The sequence below is a fragment of the Musa acuminata genome, chromosome BXJ1-4 (assembly GCF_036884655.1).
Source record: "Musa acuminata AAA Group cultivar baxijiao chromosome BXJ1-4, Cavendish_Baxijiao_AAA, whole genome shotgun sequence".
NCBI lineage: Eukaryota > Viridiplantae > Streptophyta > Magnoliopsida > Zingiberales > Musaceae > Musa > Musa acuminata.
The window spans coordinates 25000362-25022006 of record NC_088330.1 but is presented as its reverse complement, the minus strand read 5'-3'; the positions used below and the strand labels follow the sequence as shown (position 1 = coordinate 25022006).

The following is a 21645-nucleotide window of genomic DNA, read 5'->3' as shown; positions in this document are numbered from 1 at the left end:
ATAATTGATAAGATAAAAATTAGGATTAATCTCATCTCTTATAAAATAAGAGGTGGTCTATAAAAATAAACCAAAGCTTAGGCTTTCTTAGGAATTTATAGATTTTTCTTTTGAAAAAAGCAGATAAATAATGTGTAAATAAACTTTTAAACACAGGTAGATCTTTCGGTGTTTTAAAAGAAATAAAAAGACATTAACTGCTCCACCTTTGCTGTCGTATCCCATGGCGGCTTCCTCTGTTTCCGTTTCTTTCTCCTCTTCTCGCCTCCGATGGCCGCGCCCCTCCAGTAGCCACCGTCGCCGCGATCTCCTTCTTCGTTCGCTCGCTCTCCCTCCTTCCTCTCGGCTCTCTTCCCCTCTTCCGTATGCTTCCAAGAGGTTCTCCACTTATTCCCAGGTATCGAATCACTCCTCTGACCCCTTACCTCGAATTATTCCGAAGAGGCATATAAATCTGGTAAAGGTTGCACCTCGGATCGAAAATTCTGGTCTTTTGGCCGCCAGGAGGCAGTGGCTGTGGTTCCCGACCCTCGGGCGTGGGTTGGCGATCTCGGCGGCCAAAGTTATGGGGAGGACGACGACGATGATGACGATGAGGATGACAGGAGTTTGGATCTGCTCGCGAGGTTCCTACACAGTGTGTTCCGAAAGATCTCTCGACGGGCCAGAAGGGCCGTCCGGGCGATGCTGCCTCCTGCCATTTCCACTAAATTGGTATGCCCAACCTTTCCGTCTCAGCGATGATCGAATTTTAGGTCTGCTAGTTAGGTTATTTTTCTCTTCCTCCAATTTTTCTGTTTGCGTTTCGTGGGAAATTTGCGGAACGCGAAGGTTCATCTGATGGTTATTTTTTGTTGATTTTCGAATAGGTGGGGTTCTCGGTCAACGGGGTACTGATACTGGCGTCCTTGTGGATTCTCAAGGCCTTCCTTGAGGTAATTCTGCTTTATTGCTTTAGAAGGTTTTGTTCAAGTATTGATGTTGTAGATTGTTGCATGATGTTTTCTTTAATTACTTCGACAAGTAGCTATCTTTATGTGGTGAGTTCTTATTTCTATCTGTTCCCGTATCAAAACAAGCCATCGTAGTTAACATTAGTAAACCTTCCAAATTCTTCCTGCTGCTTCTGGTCTTATGTTCAATCACTCAAATGTGATGTGCAAGGTCAATTATCCTACTTAAGGTTGAGTATCTTCCTTGGAAATTTTGTTCATTGACAATGTATTATGTGACAATCCGAAGCTAGGATTTTGGAGTGTGAAATGTGGCAGCCAAATCCAGTGGACAACTGAAGCAGCATGCTATGGCCAAGAGGAACAAAGTCTAGGAATGAGTGTGACAAGAAAATAAAAAACTTTACCCTAATCCTTACCCTTTACCTTTTGCAGTGGACCAGCCTGTTGTATTTAAAGTTTTAAGATTAGCTGGTTCTATGTTATCAGTTAAATACGGGCAAAAGGGCTGGTTTGATCTCCTGCTGAACAGTTGAGAGCCCCAAATGATAAGCATGCAAATTTTCAGCTGTCCTGGCCAGGAAATTTCAAAATCTCAAGTCCACTTCTAAACATAATGTTAATTGTTAGATATAAGATATTTTATGGTTCCTAGCATTTATGTTGGATTTTTAAGAGAAGCAACTCAATCAAATTAAGCAGGTGACTGTCATTGTGGAGAACAAGATGGACGATTTCAATTGGATATCATCTTGACCACAATACTTAGCTCATGGATAGAACCATTTACTAGGAAAGTGGGTATTTCCCAATGATGATGAATTTTCATTCTCATTCAAACTGATACTGTTTCAAGCATGAGAAAGTTTGAAGGTATTGCTTGTTGAAAAGTTTCTAGCAGCACTAGAACAACAGAACCTGCAATTGGCTCGAGTAGACTAGCAGACTTCATAAGTTATATAGTAATCATATTCATAAGTACCAAAATTTTATTCTGTTATAAGCATAAGGAATTCTAGTTTACAGTGCTGAAAGAAACCATCTTAAAATCAAGCTTATATTTACCCACCTGTGCTTGTACAATGTACAAGCTTTTCCATATATCCTTGAAGCAGAAAAACTCAATCAAAAGATTTCATCAACCTTCAGATTTTGTTTCTGTATAGATATCATCTTCCTGATAATCATAAATAGAGTGTTGCAAAAAATGATTGCCTCCAAACTCCAAAGATATTGCTCATTCTTGTTCTGGTAAGAGCAATTTCAAGCAACTGTAGGTCTATTGAGTTCATTAAAGGCATCAGATTAAATGCTTTAACCTTAAGAAATTCATGGGCATATATGGCTAGAATATCTTTTCTTTTTAATCCTTGGTTTGACTTAAGTTCCCTTACCTGTGTCTACTCCTTTTTTGAAACTTTTTTGTGTTTTAATCTACCGTTGTTACCCTCTTTTTTTAGTTACTTAAACTGGAAAAACTTCTACCAAGCTTTATCTGCTGTAAATAATTGTCCATTGCTTCTTGCATTTTGTGTTCATATTCGCTTTTAAGAACTACTGATACTCTGCTTCTTTAAACATTTAAGATTGCAAAATCAACAAAATGATTTCTTTTTGTCTAGTTGCAAATTTTGTAATATAATCATACCTGTAGATGAAAGGCAAGTAGCAATTATATATTGCTAACCACACTAATTAAACTCGGACCAATGAGTAAACCAATGTGTGAAAACAAACCAACTGCATAAATGACTATCAGTATCAGATGTGTAAATGTCTTTCATAAAAGGTGTACTTCTAAAGACATCGGTCTCATCCTTGTTCTTGAAAGAGGAATTTCAACTGTAGGTCTATTGGAAGGTTTCTAAAGACATCAGCTGAACAACTCCAATCTTTAAGAAACTCATGGCCTTCTTCTGCAAACATATAACTCTTTTCTTCCTCATAATCCTTGGTTTGACTTATGTTCCCTTACCTGTGCCTATTTTCTTTTTTGCTCTCGTCTAATAAGTGAACTGATTTTACTGTCTTAATTGTAATCTGTATAGACATGTGGAAGAGGGTTGTTTGGATTCTCTTATGATAATACTATAAGAAATGTTAATTGCTTCTTGCATTTTGGAATTGTATGCATTTTGTAGAAATCTTAAAATCCCTACATCTTGTACTTGTCATACATGCCGTGATGCACAAGCATTTAAGATTGCAAATTGCAAAAATGTTTTTCTTGTCCTGTTGTAAATATTGCTATATAACCATAACTGTAGGTGAGAGTTAAGTGGCAATGCTATTGTCTGTGCTAAAAATGGATATTAATCTGCACTAGTTAGGTTCGAACAGATGGATGAGTAAACCAATGTATGTAAACAAAATTTATTGTGTAAATGAGTTGCATATTAGATACGAAAGGTGGTAGTCATGCTTATATGCTCTTTGATAGGTATTCCAGAAAGCAGTATCTACAAATGCAATCATATGACACACAAGGTTGGTACGGTGATTTTGCAAACTTGAATTATGTGGTTTCAGACAAGGGTAACGTAATGAGGGTGAGACTTTGTAGAGCCTTGGGAAAATGTAAGATTCTTCCTTTGCGGCATTGGTGTTCAGTATTCAGGTCACAGCCCTGATCCTATGTTGGTGGGAGAATAGTGCACTAGATTCATCCTTTCTATAAACGACAATCTAGTGCATGTGATTCCCACCAAGGAAAAGTCTTGGGAAATCATCTAACGTTAGAGAAATCATATATGCAATGACATGTACCTATTCTTCTACACATACAGTCCTTTTAAGCATGAAAATAATGTTCACGTATGTATGAAAATGCAGTGAAACTTATGATTTATATTTCCTTCTATTAAATTACTTCTGCTGTTACTATTATTCATGCTATAATGCGTGGTCCATAATAATGTAGCATTAATCTATAAACATTTACTTATATTTCTTATAACTTGTTTCCCAAATAGTTTATTAAATAAGTTTCACAAATTCTTGATTCTGCAATATGCCTCAGCATATAAACACATGTGATGTTATGAGCTATGCTGCATCTGGATAGCTGACATGTTGAATTTGCATGTTAGACATTGCTTAGATATCATACACAAGTCTCTAAGGGTACATGTGAAGTTTAATTAAAATAACACACTTTTTCTTCACATGGAAACAATGGAGTGATGACAAAGAACAAACAAATAAATATGGACTAACCTTTTTATATTTCCCTTTTAACATGAGAAGACTAAGAATGGAAATGCAAATCACAAAAGAAAAAAATAATGTCACATAGTAAAAGTTGAGGACTGTGCTCTTCACACAGTATGCAACAATTCATGACTCCACCAGGGCAATGCAATGCAGATATTTAAGATTGATATCGTGTTGCAACACATGTTTCTTTTCTCCATCTTGGTGTAAACCTTAACTTCTTAGCTATTTTAGGAATCCCTTCTTGAAGATTATCATCATAGATGTTACCCTACAAGTAGATGCAGAGTAGGTATAGTTCCATATTGAAGAGGTGATTTTTTGTTGTTTATAAAGTGTATGTGTGTTAAAATTAGGAAGTAGATCAAATTGCTAGATATAAGTTAATTGTTTTCCTTTTAACTGAGGAATTCCATAAGTTAATCATTCCAAGTTTTACTGCAACCATTGTAGGTTATCTGCACATTTGGAAGCATGGTATTCATAAGCATCCTTCTCGTTCGTGGAATATGGTCCGGAATCTCTTACATAAGGATAAACCAATACAGTTACAAAAACACCATGGATGACGAGGACAGCAGATGGAGTGGTGTGCAGCCTACATGATTCGTCAGCCTTTTCATTTTGAAGTTAAAACTTTATGCTTGAGTATGGGGAGAAATGAGTTCCAGATCTTGTGTCGAGAGGCAGAAAGAATCGAAAGACCGTAAATTCTTAGTGTACTGATCATGAGAACCTGCATCAATATCAACCTTCTGTAACAGTCTTGCATTGCTTTCACGAAATTTACCCATTGGAGAGCTAACTCTGCTGCTCTCGACACTGTATTATTTACTACAATTCTGATATATATGCAAACATAATTTGGCAACACAATCTGGACATTTTGGGAGTGGATCTTAGCATGAAAATAACTTATACAGGTAAATGAAATTCTCATGGAGACGAGCTGAACAAATATATATTGGATGGTTTTCGTGGAGGAGAAGCTGATAGCACTCTTTCTGTCAAGAATTGCTTCATAATGTGTTTATCCTTGATAGATCTATCAAGGTACCTTCGATTGACTATTTCAACAAATTCACCTTTAGTTCCGATGCATGCTTATTATTTTGGTTAACAAGATGAATCGGAATCGAACTGCATTAATTGGCCGATGGTGCCGAACCTAATCGGATTGGATGATGGTTTAACGGTTCCGAATCAAATCAGAAACAATGGTTTTAATGAGGGTTTTAACAAGTTAAAAAAGAAAAAGGGTTAAAGCATTAATGATTTCAGTGATCAGCATTTTAAATTTAAAACCTGATAATTTGGGTTTGAATATCGACGAAGTAATGATGATGATGAGGAAGCTATCTATTTCACATCTACCACTGTCCCGAGCTTTAACAAAAAAAGAAAAGATCGAAAAAGGAGACGTCACAGGTCAGGGGGGGGAGGTGACAGGTGGGTTGGAGAAGCATGGATAAAGATGAGAAGGTAAGACGAGTTAACGAACGAAGAAAAACCATCTTTTTCTCCTCCTCCTCCTTTGACTCATCATGCGTTGGCTTGATTAGCGTGGTCAAATTTGGACCAGGACATTTGATACCTTAAATTAAGTTCAATTGTTTGGTGCAAGAAGGATAAAGGATTGTTGATATAATTTTCAACAATTAGGGTATACATATGCAAACCCCTTTTTGCTATTTATAATGAAATCTGTTATTCGTAACCTTTTTTTACCATTGATAACTTCTATTGATAATTTTTTAAAAATAAAATATTATGTTACTATTATGATCTCAATAACAAGGTTCGTATCATAGTATCGAGCTTAGCTCGATACGGTATGATACGAGTATATAAATAATAAAAAAAGTTAAAAAATAAAAAAAGGGTGATGTCATCGAGGCGACGTGTCTCGTGTCTTCTCTCTGCGAAGCCTCGGCGACATCGCTGAGGTTTTTTCTCTCCACACCGAGACTTCTTCCCCCCACACGGAATAAGAGAAGTCACTAACGATGCCAAGGTCTCCCCGTGAAGCTTTCGCCAAGGTTTCTTCTCTTCACCCCGAGGTTTCTTCTCCCAACGCGGATTAGGAGAAGTCGTCGATGACGATGAGGCCTTATCGCATCAAACAAGGAGGAGGTGACATCTCATATGCGGTGTCCGGCAAGGGAGGGCGGTGATAGATCAGGATCGTTGAGGGAGAGCGGTGTCGGATTTCCAGGTTCTTCCTTTCCTTTTCCCTCTTCTTTTCCCTTTTTTTCTTTCTTCCTCAACTAATACCGTCTGATAGTAGCGGCGATGGTTGAAATTGACAATCACCAACCAATTTTGAATGATAATGGGGTGAAAACAACCCTAATTGATAGTACCGCCTGATGGCGGGTGGTCCACGTATCGATCTGCTGGTGGATCGGTACGTACAGCCCGATATATATGATATCATTCAAAATTAAAAACCTTGCTCAATAGTATTGATTTTACATTTTTTTTCTTCTCTACATCCTCTTGCTCTTTGTCGATGGTGATGATGTTTTCTAATGAAGAGGAGAAGGAGGAAGACGAAGAGGAAGAGAAAAAGAAAATATTTAAGTTCATTTGCAAGATTCACAAGGGAATAATTTAAAACTTTTAAAAATTAGATTATAAATAGTAAAGAGGGGTTACAAATAGTAATCTTCTTTACAATTTCATTTTAAGAACTTTTAATATTATTAATATATCTCTTTATAAATATATGTAAATATCCTCAACTTATTGAATAATTCCAATAAGCTTTTCTAACTCTCTCTATACAACCCCTTATTATTATTATTATTATTATTATTATTATTATTGGAGCTTCTTTCATTGTTGATGATGTAAATTGATAAAAAAAAGACATAATCAAATAGGATAATATGAAGAATGAAAAGAAGGTGAGAAATAGTCTTTTATATTTGTTATATCAATTTAATATTTTTAGGATTTAAGACATTCGGTTATAGGCATGGAAGATAATATTTCGAGTGTTTCGATAAAAGTTCGAAAGATGCTATCTTCTAGGTTAGCCTACATCAACCAAGAAGATATCATATTCCAAGCTTTTAAATAATTGCCTGGATGATCATATTATGAGTATTTGTAGAGAAGCAAAATATATAATATCTTTCGAGTCGATTAAAAATACTCAAAATATGACATCTTCTATATTTCAGATAATCAAAGAATGATCTAGATTATGACATTTTCTAGGTTGTTATAGATAGCTTGAATTTGTTGAATCTCGAATTTTGATGATGAAACCAATTGATAGTATTTATGATTTAATCTACATTTTGAGTGACGCAGGATGCTTTGATCAGGATGAGACAATTAAAGCAGGAAGAATCATGTTGGTCGGAGGAAAACATGTCAAAAGATTGGATATCGAGTTGGAGAATCGGTCGACATATCGATAGAAGGCTTCGGGCCATGGATTCGGGCATCGGGCCAAGAAGGGTAGATATTACACCAAGGATATCGGAGTTGCGGAGGTCAATTGATCGATTGTGCAATAGGCCACAAGAGAGGATGATGCGTCGAAGAATCAGACGAAACGTCGATAGACTAATGACATGTCGGATAACATGATTCATGCTTAGTAATAATTGTCTAGATCAAAGTATGTTTTTATATGTGCAGGATTAACTACGATAGCAAGACATAAAGCAAAATGAAGTCCCGGAGTCAAAAATGCGATTTCATTGGGAGTTCGAGAGTTCAAGAGTTCGTCGGAAGTCCAGACATTCATCGGAAGTTCTACAGGAACCAGCCGAGTGTTGAATCTCGGATTTTGATGATGAAGTCAATTGTCATTTGTTGTCTAATCTATATGTTGAGAAATGTGTGCAGGATTAACTACAATGAAAGATAGACAAGCAGCAGGAGTTGCGTCGGAGTCAAGTTCATGATCACGTTGGGAGTTCGAGAGTTCGACGGAAGTTCGGACGGTCGTCGGAGGTTCTGCGAGAACAGATCCGAGAAGTCCAGAAGCTTGCCAAGCGAAGCTCGTCGGAACTTGCCAAGTGGATCGTCGCAAAGTCCAGGAGTTTGCCGGAAGTCCGCAGGAGCATCACCGAGGGTTCATCGGATGATCGACGGAAGTTCGCCGGAAACTCGCCGGAAGGAGCGATTGACGCACCGAAGCAAAGCTGCAGAAATTGTCTTAGATTTAATCGTAGTTAGCACGTTGATTAAGTTGGAAAATGGGAGGTGATCCCATTGGCTTAATCTTGGGGCAATTGGGCCCCTGAAAGACTAAAATTGGGCCGAATGGAATGAACCATTCGGACCCTGATTGCACCAGGAGGTGCAACCGCCCAGGCCAAGAGGTGGCACCGCTTGGGCTAGGCCTTCCAGCGAGACTGGGTGGTGCAACCTCCCCAGCCGGGAGGTGGCACCGCCTGAGCTCAGTCTTCGAGCTAGACTGGGCGGTGCAACCTCCTTGACAGAGAGGTGGCACCGCCTGAGCTCAGTCTTCGAGCAAGACTGGGCGGTGCAACCTCCCTGGCAGAGAGGTGGCACCGCCTGAGCTCGGTCTTCGAGCTCTGCCAGGCGGTGCAACCTCTCCAGTCAAGAGGTGCAACCGCCTGATCCCAGAATTCCGGGATTTGATTGTTTTGAGCTCCAAATTTGAATTGAGTTGGGGCCTATAAATTCCCCACCCATTCAGCACTGAAAAGATACAGACCTACACCGAAATCTTGATCTTTTCTGTGATTCTAAGAGCTCAAAAGTGTTGTAAAGCCTTTAAGTCTCCTCCTTCTGTTCTTCAAGTTTTCAGTTGTAAAGTGAGGAGAGAAAGGTCTGTAAAGGTTGTCTCCTGAGCCTGTCAAAAGGAGAGAAACTGTAAAAGGGCAGTTTGGCCTTCGCCTATTGAAGGAAGGCCCCTAGTTGACGTCGGTGGCCTCGTCGGTGGAGGAAGCCAAAAGTGGAGTAGGTCAAGACTGACCGAACCACTCTAAATCTCTGGTTTGCGTTTATTTTTGAGCACTTTATCCTTACTGCAAACCTCCTTCATTACTACTGCTCTCTGCGCTTTTACGAACAAGTTCTAAGTGCTGTTCTTTCCGAATCTGCATTCAGACGTAAATCGGTGTTTTCGTACATTACAGTTTACGCTTACGTTTTAATTCTGCAAAACTGTTTTCTACGCCTTCACGAACAAGTCTTTAAGTGCTGATCTGTCCGAATCTGTTTTCAGACGTAAACCAGTGTTTTTGTACGATATTTACATTGCAGTTTACGTTTACGCCTTGATTCTGCAAAACTGTCTTCTGCGCTCTTACGAACCAGTTTCTAAAGTTCAGCTCCCTTTGAAACTGCATCTAGACGTAAAATTGCATTTAGACGTAAAACTGCTCAAACTGTGTTTAGACGTTTTAGACGTAAACTGAGTTTGGACGTAAATCTGCGTTTAGACGTAAAACTGCGTTTAGACGTAAATCTGCGTTTAGACGTAAAATTGCGTTTAGATGTAAAACTGTCTAAACTGTGTTTAGACGTTTTAGACGTAAACTGAGTTTAGACGTAAAACTGCGTTTAGACGTAAAACTGTGTTTAGACGTAAATCTGCGTTTAGACGTAAAGCTGCGTTTAGACGTCAATCTGCGTTTAGACGCAAACTGCGCTTAGACGCAAACTGTGTTTAGACGCAAACTGCGCTTAGACGCAATCTGCGCTTAGACGCAAACTGCACTTAGATACAAACTGAGAATTAGTTTTTGCATCATAATAGTTTTTATTGAACGAACGCAGCTTTTGGTTTTAAATCGCTGTAAGATTTCCGCTGCACTAATTCACCCCCCCCCTCTTAGTACTCTCGATCCTAACAATTGGTATCAGAGCCCGGTTAACTCTCAAAAGGATTAAAACCCAAGAGAGATGGCTTACGCCGGAAACCAAGAGGGCCATTCCATTACACGTCCACCCATGTTTAATGGGACGGACTACACCTATTGGAAGACCCGAATGAGAATCTTTCTTATTTCTATGGACATTGATCTTTGGAATCTTGTCGAGAATGGTTTTTCAAAGTCTTCTCTTCCAATGATCGATTGGAATGATTTGGAGAAGAAGGCTTTCGCTCTTAATGCAAAGGCTATGAATGCCTTATTTTGTGCACTTGATAAAAACGAGTTTAACCGTGTTTCAACTTGTGAAACTGCGTTTGATATTTGGCACACGCTCGAAGTGACCCATGAGGGCACAAGTAGAGTAAAAGAGTCAAAAATCAATTTGCTGTTACATTCTTTCGAACTTTTTCGGATGAAACCGAGTGAAACCATTGGCGACATGTTTACCCGTTTCACGGATGTCGTCAACGGTCTAAAAGGACTCGGAAAGAGCTTTTCGGATTTTGAGCTTGTTAATAAGATACTAAGATCCCTTCCTAAGAGTTGCGATCCTAAAGTCAGCGCTATTCAAGAGGCAAAAGATCTGCGAAATTTCCCTCTTGAAGAACTAATCGGGTCATTAATGACCTACGAAATGACTTGTAAAGCTCATGAAGAGCAAGAAGACATCCTTCCAAAGAACAGGAAGGATATGGCACTCAAAACTTCAGAATGCCACTTGAGAGAAAACTCAAGTGATGAGGACTGTGATGATGACTTGGCACTTCTAACAAGAAAGTTTAAAAAGTTCTTTAAAAGAAACAAGTTTAAGAATGATGCAAAAAATAAACTTGAACCCAAAAAGGACCAAGTAATCTGCTATAAATGCAAAAAGCCGGGACACTACAAGAGTGATTGTCCCCAAGTCAAGAAAAGAACAACAAAGAAGAAGGCGCTCCAAGCAACATGGGATGATTCGAACGCATCTGAGGAAGAGGAGTCCAACACCGAGCAAGTTGCTCATTACGCCTTAATGGCCATCGAAGATGAGATAACAAATTCAATAGATGCAGATTTATCCTTCGATGAATTATTAAATGCTTTCCATGAACTGTTTGATGAGTGTAAGACTATTAGTAGTAAATACAAATTGCTAAAAAAGGAGCATGATAGTCTTATTTGTAATTTCGATAAGTTAAATGCTGAACATCATGATAAGTTAAGCCCATGCATAAAATGCCATGATCTAGAAACTCTCCAAAAAGAAAACTTGCTACTTAAGGACACTTTGAAGAAATTCGAGGTTGGTAGCAAGTCATTGAACATGATCCTTACAAACAAGGGTCACATTCCAAAAGGGAGTGGAATTGGATTTGTGAGAAGTCCTCACCAAAATCCAACCACCTTCATAAAAGGCCCCATCTTGCATGTTCAACACCAAACCAAGTGCAACTTTTGTTGCAAATCTGGACACAAGACACATTGTTGTCCATTCAAGAAAATAAGTCCAAACAAATTGATTTGGGTTCCTAAAGGAACCATGACAAACTCTATGCAACATGATAGAAAATATAGATCTATTTATGAGGCACCCAAAAGCAAATGGGTACCTAAACATCATCCTTTCTTGTAGAAAACTAAACCATCGCAAGCTAGGAGCAAGAGATGGTACCTTGATAGTGGATGCTCAAGGCATATGACCGGAGATCCATCTCAATTCTCTAAGCTTACTAGCATAGACGAAAGCTATGTCACCTTCGGAGACAACAACAAGGGTAAAATCATTGGCAAAGGAACCATAGGTAACAAATCCAACCTCTTTATTGAAGATGTTCTGTTAGTTGATGGTTTAAAACATAACCTCTTGAGTATTAGTCAATTATGTGATAAAGGATATACTATCAAATTCGAATCTAATGCTTGCATCATTGAAAAACCACATAAAAATATATCTATGATTGCATTGAAACAAAATAACGTATACACTATTGACATCAATGACTTATGTGATGAAATGTGTTTTGCCGTTATGAATGAGGATGCTTGGCTATGGCATAGAAGATTAGGTCATGCTAGCATGAAACTAATCACTCAAGTATCATCTAGAGAACTTGTAAGAGGAATTCCTCATATCAAGTTTATCAAAGATAATGTATGTGATGCTTGCCAATTAGGTAAACAAATTAAGGGTAGCTTCAAAGCTAAGAATCAAATAAGCACCTCTAGGCCCTTACAATTGATCCATATGGACTTGTTCGGACCAATCTCTACATCGAGTCTAGGAGGTAGCAAATACGCCTTTGTCATTGTTGATGACTATAGCAGATATACATGGACCTACTTCTTAAAATAGAAAAATGAATGCTTTAGATACTTTACCAAGTTTTGTAAACTTGTTCAAAATGAGAAGGGATCTATGATTTCGTCAATTAGAAGTGATCATGGTGGAGAATTTCAAAACCATGATTTCCAAGAATTCTGTGAACTCAATGGATACAACCATAATTTCTCTACTCCAAGAAATCCTCAACAAAATGAGGTAGTAGAAAGAAAAAATCGAAATTTGCAAGAAATGGCAAGAACCATGTTGAATGAACATAGCCTACCCAAATATTTTTTGGCCGAAGCTGTAAACACTGCATGCTATATTTTGAATAGAGTTCTAGTAAGACCCTTACTCACCAAAACTCCTTAGGAGTTATGGAATAACAAAAAACCCAATGTCTCATATTTTAAAGTCTTTGGGTGTAAGTGTTTTATCTTGAATGAAAAGGATAACTTAGGAAAATTCGATGCTAAATCTGATGAAGGAATCTTTCTTGGTTATTCTTCGGTTTCTAAAGCTTTTCGTATTTTCAATAAAAGAACCTTAATTATTGAAGAATCCATCCATGTTGTTTTCAATGAGATTTCAGAAATTAAGAAAAATGATCTTGATGATGATGTTAATTTTGATTCCTTGAATTTAAACGAAACCCCGTCTCCAACTAGCAACTTAGATGCATCCACTTCCCAGATTTCCTTACCCAAGGATTGGAAGTATGTAGATGCTCATCCTAAGGAGCTAATCCTAGGAGACACATCAAAGGGGGTTCAAACACGATCTTCTTTTAAAAATTTTTGTGCCAACGCCGCCTTTCTCTCACAAATTGAACCCAAATGTGTTGATGAAGCCATGAAAGATGATTCATGGATTATCGCAATGCAAGATGAATTGAATCAATTTGAGAGAAATGAGGTGTGGACGCTTGTTCCTAGGCCAAATGACCATTTAGTTATTGGTACTAAATGGGTCTTTAGAAACAAGCAAGATGAAAATGGTATCGTGGTTAGAAACAAGGCTAGATTAGTGGCCAAAGGTTTCAACCAAGAAGAAGGTATCGATTACGAAGAAACCTTCGCACCTGTGGCTCGATTGGAAGCCATAAGGATGCTCCTTGCCTACGCTAGTTGTAATAATTTTAAGTTATTTCAAATGGATGTTAAAAGCGTTTTTCTAAATGGTTTTATTTCCGAAGAAGTTTATGTTGAACAACCTCCTGGATTTGAGAATAATAGCCTCCCTAATCATGTGTTTAGATTAACTAAAGCTCTCTATGGTTTAAAACAAGCCCCAAGGGCTTGGTACGAGAGACTTAGTTCTTTTCTCATTAAAAATAATTTCATAAAAGGCAAGGTTGATACTACATTGTTTATCAAGAATTTTGAAAATAATTTTCTCATTGTTCAGATTTATGTTGATGATATCATCTTTGGCTCTACAAATGAATCTCTTTGTGAATCTTTTGCTAAAACTATGAGTCTTGAATTCGAAATGAGCTTAATGGGAGAATTAACATTCTTCTTAGGTTTACAAATCAAACAACTAAGCAATGGCATCTTTATTAGTCAAACTAAATATACCATGAATTTATTAAAAAGGTTTAATATGAACAACTCAAAGGCTAGTAACACTCCTATGAGCACCTCCACTAAGTTAGAAATTGATGAAAGTGGAGAAAGCTTTGATCAAAAAACTTATAGGGGTATGATAGGAAGTTTACTTTACCTCACTGCCACCAGACCAGACATCATGTTCAGTGTAGGACTTTGTGCTAGATTTCAATCAAACCCTAAGATATCTCATCTCAAAGCAATTAAAAAAATACTTAGATATCTTAATGGAACCACAAATCTAGGATTATGGTACCCAAAATCAGAAAATTTTGAGTTAACAGCTTATGCTGATGCGGACTTCGCTGGCTGTAGACTAGATAGAAAAAGCACATCAGGATCATGTCAATTTTTAGGACATGCCCTTGTTTCCTGGTCATCTAAGAAACAAAACTCGGTTGCACTATCAACAACCGAAGCTGAATATATTGCAGCAAGTGCATGCTGTGCACAAGTTGTATGGATGAAAAATACCTTAGAAGATTATAAAGTTCATCTCAAAAATATTCCAATTAAATGTGATAACACAAGTGCAATATGCTTAACAAAGAATCCTATACAACACTCAAGAACAAAACATATTGATATCAGACATCACTTTATACGAGATCATGTTGCGAATCATGATATAATCATAGAGTTCATTGATACGAAACATCAACTAGCTGATATTTTTACAAAACCTCTAAGTGAAGAACAATTTGATTTTATAAGAAGAGAACTAGGAATGTTGATGTGTCCGAACAGATAAATTTGTTAAAATCATTTTTTTTTTTTCGGACTATATTGTATGATCAAATCACTTGATTTCCATGATTATATGTGAAAATCTGCAACAAAATCTTGTCCGAATGCATCTTATTTATGAAACAGATTTTCTCGTACACTTTCATAAAAAATGAGTTTCTGAAATAGATTTGATGAAGTGATTCATGTGTATGTATTCCATCCTGCAAAATCTTTACATAGATAATGGATTATAACACAAAGGGGAAGAAGTATTTAAAGCAATCTATGTAAAATTCCTCTATAAGCTTGCTATTATTATTTTCTGGTATCATGATTACTATGCTTTTTGTTGATGACAAAGGGGGAGATATATATGAATTGATAAACACTGCCATGATTAGAAATACCATGAATGATGCTATAAACATTGCTATGATTATGCCATCCTTGCATCACCAAGAGATATATGAACATGTGCTAAAGTTTGCATTATGCCCTGAGTTGATATCTTATCATGTGAAGAAAATGCAAAACTTGCTAGAATATTTCAAATGTGTGCATCATGTAATAGTGTTTCACAGCTTTATATGATAATGTTCAAACTACATGATGAATAGTTACAAACACAATCATACAAACTTGATGATGTATGTCAAGCCCTGACATCATCTTTGAAGAGATATATCATGATGAGTATCATGATGGGAGTATTGATAAGTTTAACTGATCTAACTTATCAATACGTCACTTGAATTCTTAAGTCTTGAATTCAAGGTTGACTTATCTCAACGATGGCATATAGACAGGGGGAGTTAAGGATAACTCCATTATCAATTGATTGTCATCATCAAAAAGGGGGAGATTGTTGAATCTCGGATTTTGATGATGAAGTCAATTGTCATTTGTTGTCTAATCTATGTGTTGAGATAAGTGTGCAGGATTAACTACGATGAAAGATAGACAAGCAGCAGGAGTTGCGCCGGAGTCAAGTTCATGATCACGTTGGGAGTTCGAGAGTTCGATGGAAGTTCGGACGGTCGTCGGAGGTTCTGCGAGAACAGATCCGAGAAGTCCAGAAGCTTGCCATGCGAAGCTCGTCGGAACTTGCCAAGTGGATCGTCGCAAAGTCCAGGAGTTTGCCGGAAGTCCGCAGGAGCATCACCGAGGGTTCATCGGATGATCGACGGAAGTTCGTCGGAAACTCGCCGGAAGGAGCGATTGACGCACCGAAGCAAAGCTGCAGAAATTGTCTTAGATTTAATCGTAGTTAGCACGTTGATTAAGTTGGAAAATGGGAGGTGATCCCATTGGCTTAATCTTGGGGCAATTGGGCCCCTGAAAGACTGAAATTGGGCCGAATGGAATGAACCATTCGGACCCTGATTGCACCAGGAGGTGCAACCGCCCAGGCCAGGAGGTGGCACCTCCTGGGCTAGGCCTTCCAGCGAGACGGGGCGGTGCAACCTCCCCAGCCGGGAGGTGGCACCGCTTGAGCTCAGTCTTCGAGCTAGACTGGGCGGTGCAACCTCCCTGACAGAGAGGTGGCACCGCCTGAGCTCAGTCTTCGAGCAAGACTGGGCGGTGCAACCTCCCTGGCAGAGAGGTGGCACCGCCTGAGCTCGGTCTTCGAGCTCTGCCAGGCGGTGCAACCTCTCCAGTCAAGAGGTGCAACCGCCTGATCCCAGAATTCCGGGATTTGATTGTTTTGAGCTCCAAATTTGAATTAGGTTGGGGCCTATAAATTCCCCACCCATTCAGCACTGAAAAGATACAGACCTACACCAAAATCTTGATCTTTTCTGTGATTCTAAGAGCTCAAAAGTGTTGTAAAGCCTTTAAGTCTCCTCCTTCTGTTCTTCAAGTTTTCAGTTGTAAAGTGAGGAGAGAAAGGTCTGTAAAGGTTGTCTCCTGAGCCTGTCAAAAGGAGAGAAACTGTAAAAGGGCAGTTTGGCTTTCGCCTATTGAAGGAAGGCCCCTAGTTGACGTCGGTGACCTCGTCGGTGGAGGAAGCCAAAAGTGGAGTAGGTCAAGACTGACCGAACCACTCTAAATCTCTGGTTTGCGTTTATTTTTGAGCACTTTATCCTTACTGCAAACCTCCTTCATTACTACTGCTCTCTGCGCTTTTACGAACAAGTTCTAAGTGCTGTTCTTTCCGAATCTGCATTCAGACGTAAATCGGTGTTTTCGTACATTACAGTTTACGCTTACGTTTTAATTCTACAAAACTGTTTTCTACGCCTTCACGAACAAGTCTTTAAGTGCTGATCTGTCCGAATCTATTTTCAGACGTAAACCAGTGTTTTCGTACGATATTTACATTGCAGTTTACGTTTACGCCTTGATTCTGCAAAACTGTCTTCTGCGCTCTTACGAACCAGTTTCTAAAGTTCAGCTCCCTTTGAAACTGCATCTAGACGTAAAATTGCATTTAGACGTAAAACTGCTCAAACTGTGTTTAGATGTTTTAGACGTAAACTGAGTTTGGACGTAAATCTGCGTTTAGACGTAAAACTGCGTTTAGACGTAAATCTGCGTTTAGACGTAAAATTGCGTTTAGACGTAAAACTGTCCAAACTGTGTTTAGACGTTTTAGACGTAAACTGAGTTTAGACGTAAAACTGCGTTTAGACGTAAAACTGCGTTTAGACGTAAATCTGCGTTTAGACGTAAAACTGCGTTTAGACGTCAATCTGCGTTTAGACGCAAACTGCGCTTAGACGCAAACTGCGCTTAGACGCAAACTGTGTTTAGACGCAAACTGCGCTTAGACACAATCTGCGCTTAGACGCAAACTGCACTTAGATACAAATTGAGAATTAGTTTTTGCATCATAATAGTTTTTATTGAACGAACGCAACTTTTGGTTTTAAATCGCTGTAAGATTTCCGCTGCACTAATTCATCCCCCCCTCTTAGTGCTCTCGATCCTAACACCGAGAAGTCCAGGAGCTTGCCAAAGAAGCTCGTCGGAACTCGCTAAGAAGATTATCGTAAAGTCCAAGAGCTTGCCATGAGTCCGCTGGAACATTATCGAGATATCGTCGGAAGTTCGTCAGAAGATTGCCGGAAGAAACTAGACTTATGGACTTATTTAACTTAAGTATGCCTTAGATTTCATAGTTAGCACATAATTGGGATTGGAATTGGGCCAACCCAATTATGGGCCAGTTGGGCCCATGTAAGGATTGTGTTGGGCCAAATGAAAGGCCTAAACAATGACCCAAGAGGTGGCATCGTCATGGCACAATCTCCAAGACTATGTCAGGAGGTGGTACTGCCCAAACACAATCTCTGAGAGACTGTCAGGCAGTGGCACTACCAGTCTGGGCGGTGGTACCGCCTAGTGGCAGGGTGTCAGGTGGTGGTACCGCCCAGTGTAGTATTAGTGTCGGACTGATATTGACGGTGGTATCGCCTAGCACAGGCGGTGGTACCACCCAACACAAGCGGTGGTACTGCCCATACCCAGGAAACCCGGGATGAGATGTTTTTAGGCTCCAAGTTTGAATCAACTTGAGGCCTATAAATACCTCTCTCATCCCTGGTTAACACACACAAGGATTGAGAGTGAAAAAGAAAGAAATCACTGCTACAATCTTGTGTGGTCTCCTCTCCTTCGTCTAAGTGTTAGAATAGTTTGAGAGAGGAGCAAGTGGGGGTATAAGGATTATCTCCTAAATCCGATAAAAGGAGAAAGAGCTGTAAAAGGTGGTTGGTCTTCACATATTGAAGGAAGACTGATAGTGGATGCCGATGGCCTCGACGGAAGAGGAATCAGTGGAGTGAAAGTAGGTCACGACGACCGAACCACTATAAAAATCTAGTTTGTGTTTCTTTGAGCAATTTACTTTAATTGCAAACCACTTTACTTGCTTGCTGCTTTCAATACGTTTACGAACATGCTTTCAAGTCAAGCATCTTTATGAATCAGTTTTAATCATATGAAAGATTTTACAAAATCGATAATTTTACCACTGCACTAATTTACCCCCCCCCCCTCTTAGTACCGACTCTTTCCTAACAATTGGTATTAGAGCCTCATTTTTCTTATTTGGTTTAACACCCAAATAGAAATGGCTTTTTTCGGCTTTCAAGAGAGTCACTCTCTCATTTATTCTCCCATGTTTAATGGGATTGACTACACATATTGAAAAACTCAAATGAGAGTTTTCTTGATTTCATTATATTTAAATTTATGGAATATTATCGAAAACGATTTTCAAAGGTCTTCTCTTCCAATGAACCATTGGAATGATTTGGAGAAGACTTTTTTCTTAAATGTCAAAACTATGAACACTCTATTTTGTGCTTTGGATGAAACTGAGTTTAATCAGGTTTATACTTGCGAAATGACTTTCGATATATAGCACACTCTCGAAATCACACACGAAGGCACTAATAGAGTAAAAGATTCAAAGATAAATTTTTTAATGCATGATTTTGAATTGTTTCATATGAAATCAAGCAAAACCATTGGAGACATATACGCCCGTTTTACGGATGTCGTCAATGGTTTAAAAGTACTTGGTAAAAGTTTTTCGAATTTTGAACTTGTAAACAAAATTCTATGTTCTCTTAGTAAGAGTTGGGATCCGAAAGTAACCGCAATATAAGAGGCAAAAGATCTTAATAATTTTTCACTTAAGAACTTTTTGGTTCATTGATAATATATGAAATGACACACAATGCATAAAACAAACTTGAGAACAACCTTCCAAAGAACAGGAAGGATTTAACACTTCGAACAAAAGAAGACCACTCGAGCATAAGCTCAAGTGATGGTAAACTTGAACTTCTTATGAAATTTAAAAAGTTCATTAAACAATGATTAAAAAATAAAAATAAACTTAAAAAGAGCGGAACTACTTACTATGAATGCAAGAAGAAGTTGCCAAAAGATGAATCGAGCTCCTCCGAAGACGAGGAGAAAATCAACAAAGGCGAGGTGGCAAACTATGCCTTAACGGCTTTTGATGATGAGGTAATCAAAATGCCCTTAGTTTATTTCGAAATTACATAATGTTTTTCATAAGTTATTTTTAATTTAGTTTAGAATAATTATTTTTTTAAAAATTATATATTTAATAAATAAAAATGTAAAAAATTAGGAATCATGCTTATATAGTAATTTTAAAAATAATAATAAAAATTGCATATGTTATGATAAAGGAACAAAATGTTAGACTTAAATCATGCTAGATGGTTTAATGATAATATGTATCTTAATGATTTATGTATTAATTTTGATTGAAAATACTTTATGAAATCATGCTAAATAATGTAATGATGCATAATGATAGTGCTTAATAAATTTATCTTTCAAAATTATGCATGATGCTTTGAAGTAATGATGATTTTTGGGTGATTTATGCCTTATTGATCTTTATCGTAATAAATTTTGCACTTTCAGTTTTAAAATGATACATATTTTTATTTGGTATAAATGAAATAAATCATATGAATTGACACAACTAAAAAGAGGCAAACATTTTTCTTAAAATTTTTTTTCCCTATCTTATTGATTTTGATGAATCTATTTGTATCATTTTATGAATCTTTTGGACTTTGAAAATGATTTTGATGATTTTAATTTGAATAAATTTTTATCCAAATCATGATCTTGATTCCTTGATATTTACAAATTAAGATTTATTATGAATCAAGATTTTTCATTAATCATTCTTCTAAGATTCTACTTGATTTTTTTTAAGAGGGGATTTTCTAAATGAATCATGAATTTTCTTGTGAGTTCTTGGATTTATTACATGAGATTTTTCTATGAATCAAGATTTTTCATAGTATGATTCTTCTTATTCACTAAAAAGGATGAATTCAAATTAACCATGATATGCTACTTTACATCTTAATAATTTATGACTTGAGTTTTGTTATGCATTATTCCCCTCTTCTTCATTCTTATTTACAATAATAAAAGGGGAGAAAAGAAATCACTAGCATTACAAGAGATCAATAAATTTATTTATTTCATTTTGAATTTCTTGCAAATTTTTTGATGATCTTAAATATTTGAAGTTGAATGTTTGGTACCAATAGTCATAAAGTGATAAATGCTTAAAAAATATTGATTTAACGTATGAGAGAAATGATTGGTATCATGAATGCTTTAGTATCATGCATGAGAAAAATAATGAATGTTTGGTATCACGATCAAAATAATTGATTTAATGCATGAAGTGATAAATGCTTAAAGATTTTATTGTCTTCATATCATATATGATATCCCCATAGTGATGATTGATTTATTTTTGGTATCATGCATGAAGTAAGAATGATATGTAAAGTTTTAAAATTATACATGTTGTAAATTGAAAATATAATGATGTACAAATAAGATTGATACTTTACCTTTGTCATGATTTGGAAATTGTTATAAAGGAAAAAGAATTACAAACATTATATTCTTCCCTTCTTTTTGATAATGACAAAGGGGGAGAAATATTGCTAGCTCAAATATTACAAAGGAAGCAAAAATTTGCTAGCTTACAAATTGAATGGAGAAAGAAGTGCTAACTTGCATATCTAGCAAAATTTACAAACTTACATATTTCAAGAAGCAAAGAGTTGTTTTTTTAAACATCGTAAAAATTGCTAGCTTGTAATATAAAAAAAAGCAAAAAGTTGCTATTTTAATACAAGCAACAATACTAAACTTACACATCTTTAATTATTACTATCTTGCTTAATGATCAAATTGGAAATTATGTTTATTATGTAATGATTTAAATTTGTATGTCTAAATACTTGATAGTTGCACTTCTCCTTTTTGTTGATGACAAAGGGAGAGAAGTATGATCGTGATATGCATGATGATGTTGTTAGGATCAAGAGCACTAAGGGGGGGGGGGGGGGGGGGGGGGGGGAGGGGGGGTGAATTAGTGCAGCGGAAAACTTTCGACGATTAAAACTACGTTCGTACATTGAAATCCGATTCCGACGTACAAGTCATTT

The 21645-nt window shown here is 37.4% G+C and overlaps 1 protein-coding gene across 2 annotated transcripts; it reads left to right on the top strand.

Annotated features, from left to right (window-relative positions):
• The first annotated feature begins 183 nt into the window (after positions 1-183).
• On the top strand, positions 184-5050 carry LOC103981864 (protein SHORT HYPOCOTYL IN WHITE LIGHT 1). 2 transcript variants are annotated; one of them, XM_018824532.2, is made up of 4 exons: positions 184-397; positions 505-714; positions 870-935; positions 3394-3801. In XM_018824532.2, the coding sequence occupies exons 1-4, from the start codon at positions 224-226 to the stop codon at positions 3430-3432; spliced, it is 489 nt and encodes a 162-aa protein (XP_018680077.2). In that variant the 5' UTR covers positions 184-223; the 3' UTR covers positions 3433-3801. The 2 variants fall into 2 exon arrangements, with proteins under 2 accessions (XP_018680077.2, XP_009396896.2); XM_009398621.3 differs by lacking the exon at positions 3394-3801 and adding an exon at positions 4620-5050 and having other exon boundaries at positions 188-397.
• The last annotated feature ends 16595 nt before the right edge of the window (positions 5051-21645 follow it).

Coding starts and splice junctions, on each gene's coding strand:
- LOC103981864 (XM_009398621.3), top strand. CDS start 224: ATGGCGGCTTCCTCTGTTTCCGTTTCTTTCTCCTCTTCTCGCCTCCGA. Junction 715..869: donor CTGCCATTTCCACTAAATTG/GTATGCCCAACC, acceptor ATTTTCGAATAG/GTGGGGTTCTCGGTCAACGG. Junction 936..4,619: donor TTCTCAAGGCCTTCCTTGAG/GTAATTCTGCTT, acceptor CAACCATTGTAG/GTTATCTGCACATTTGGAAG.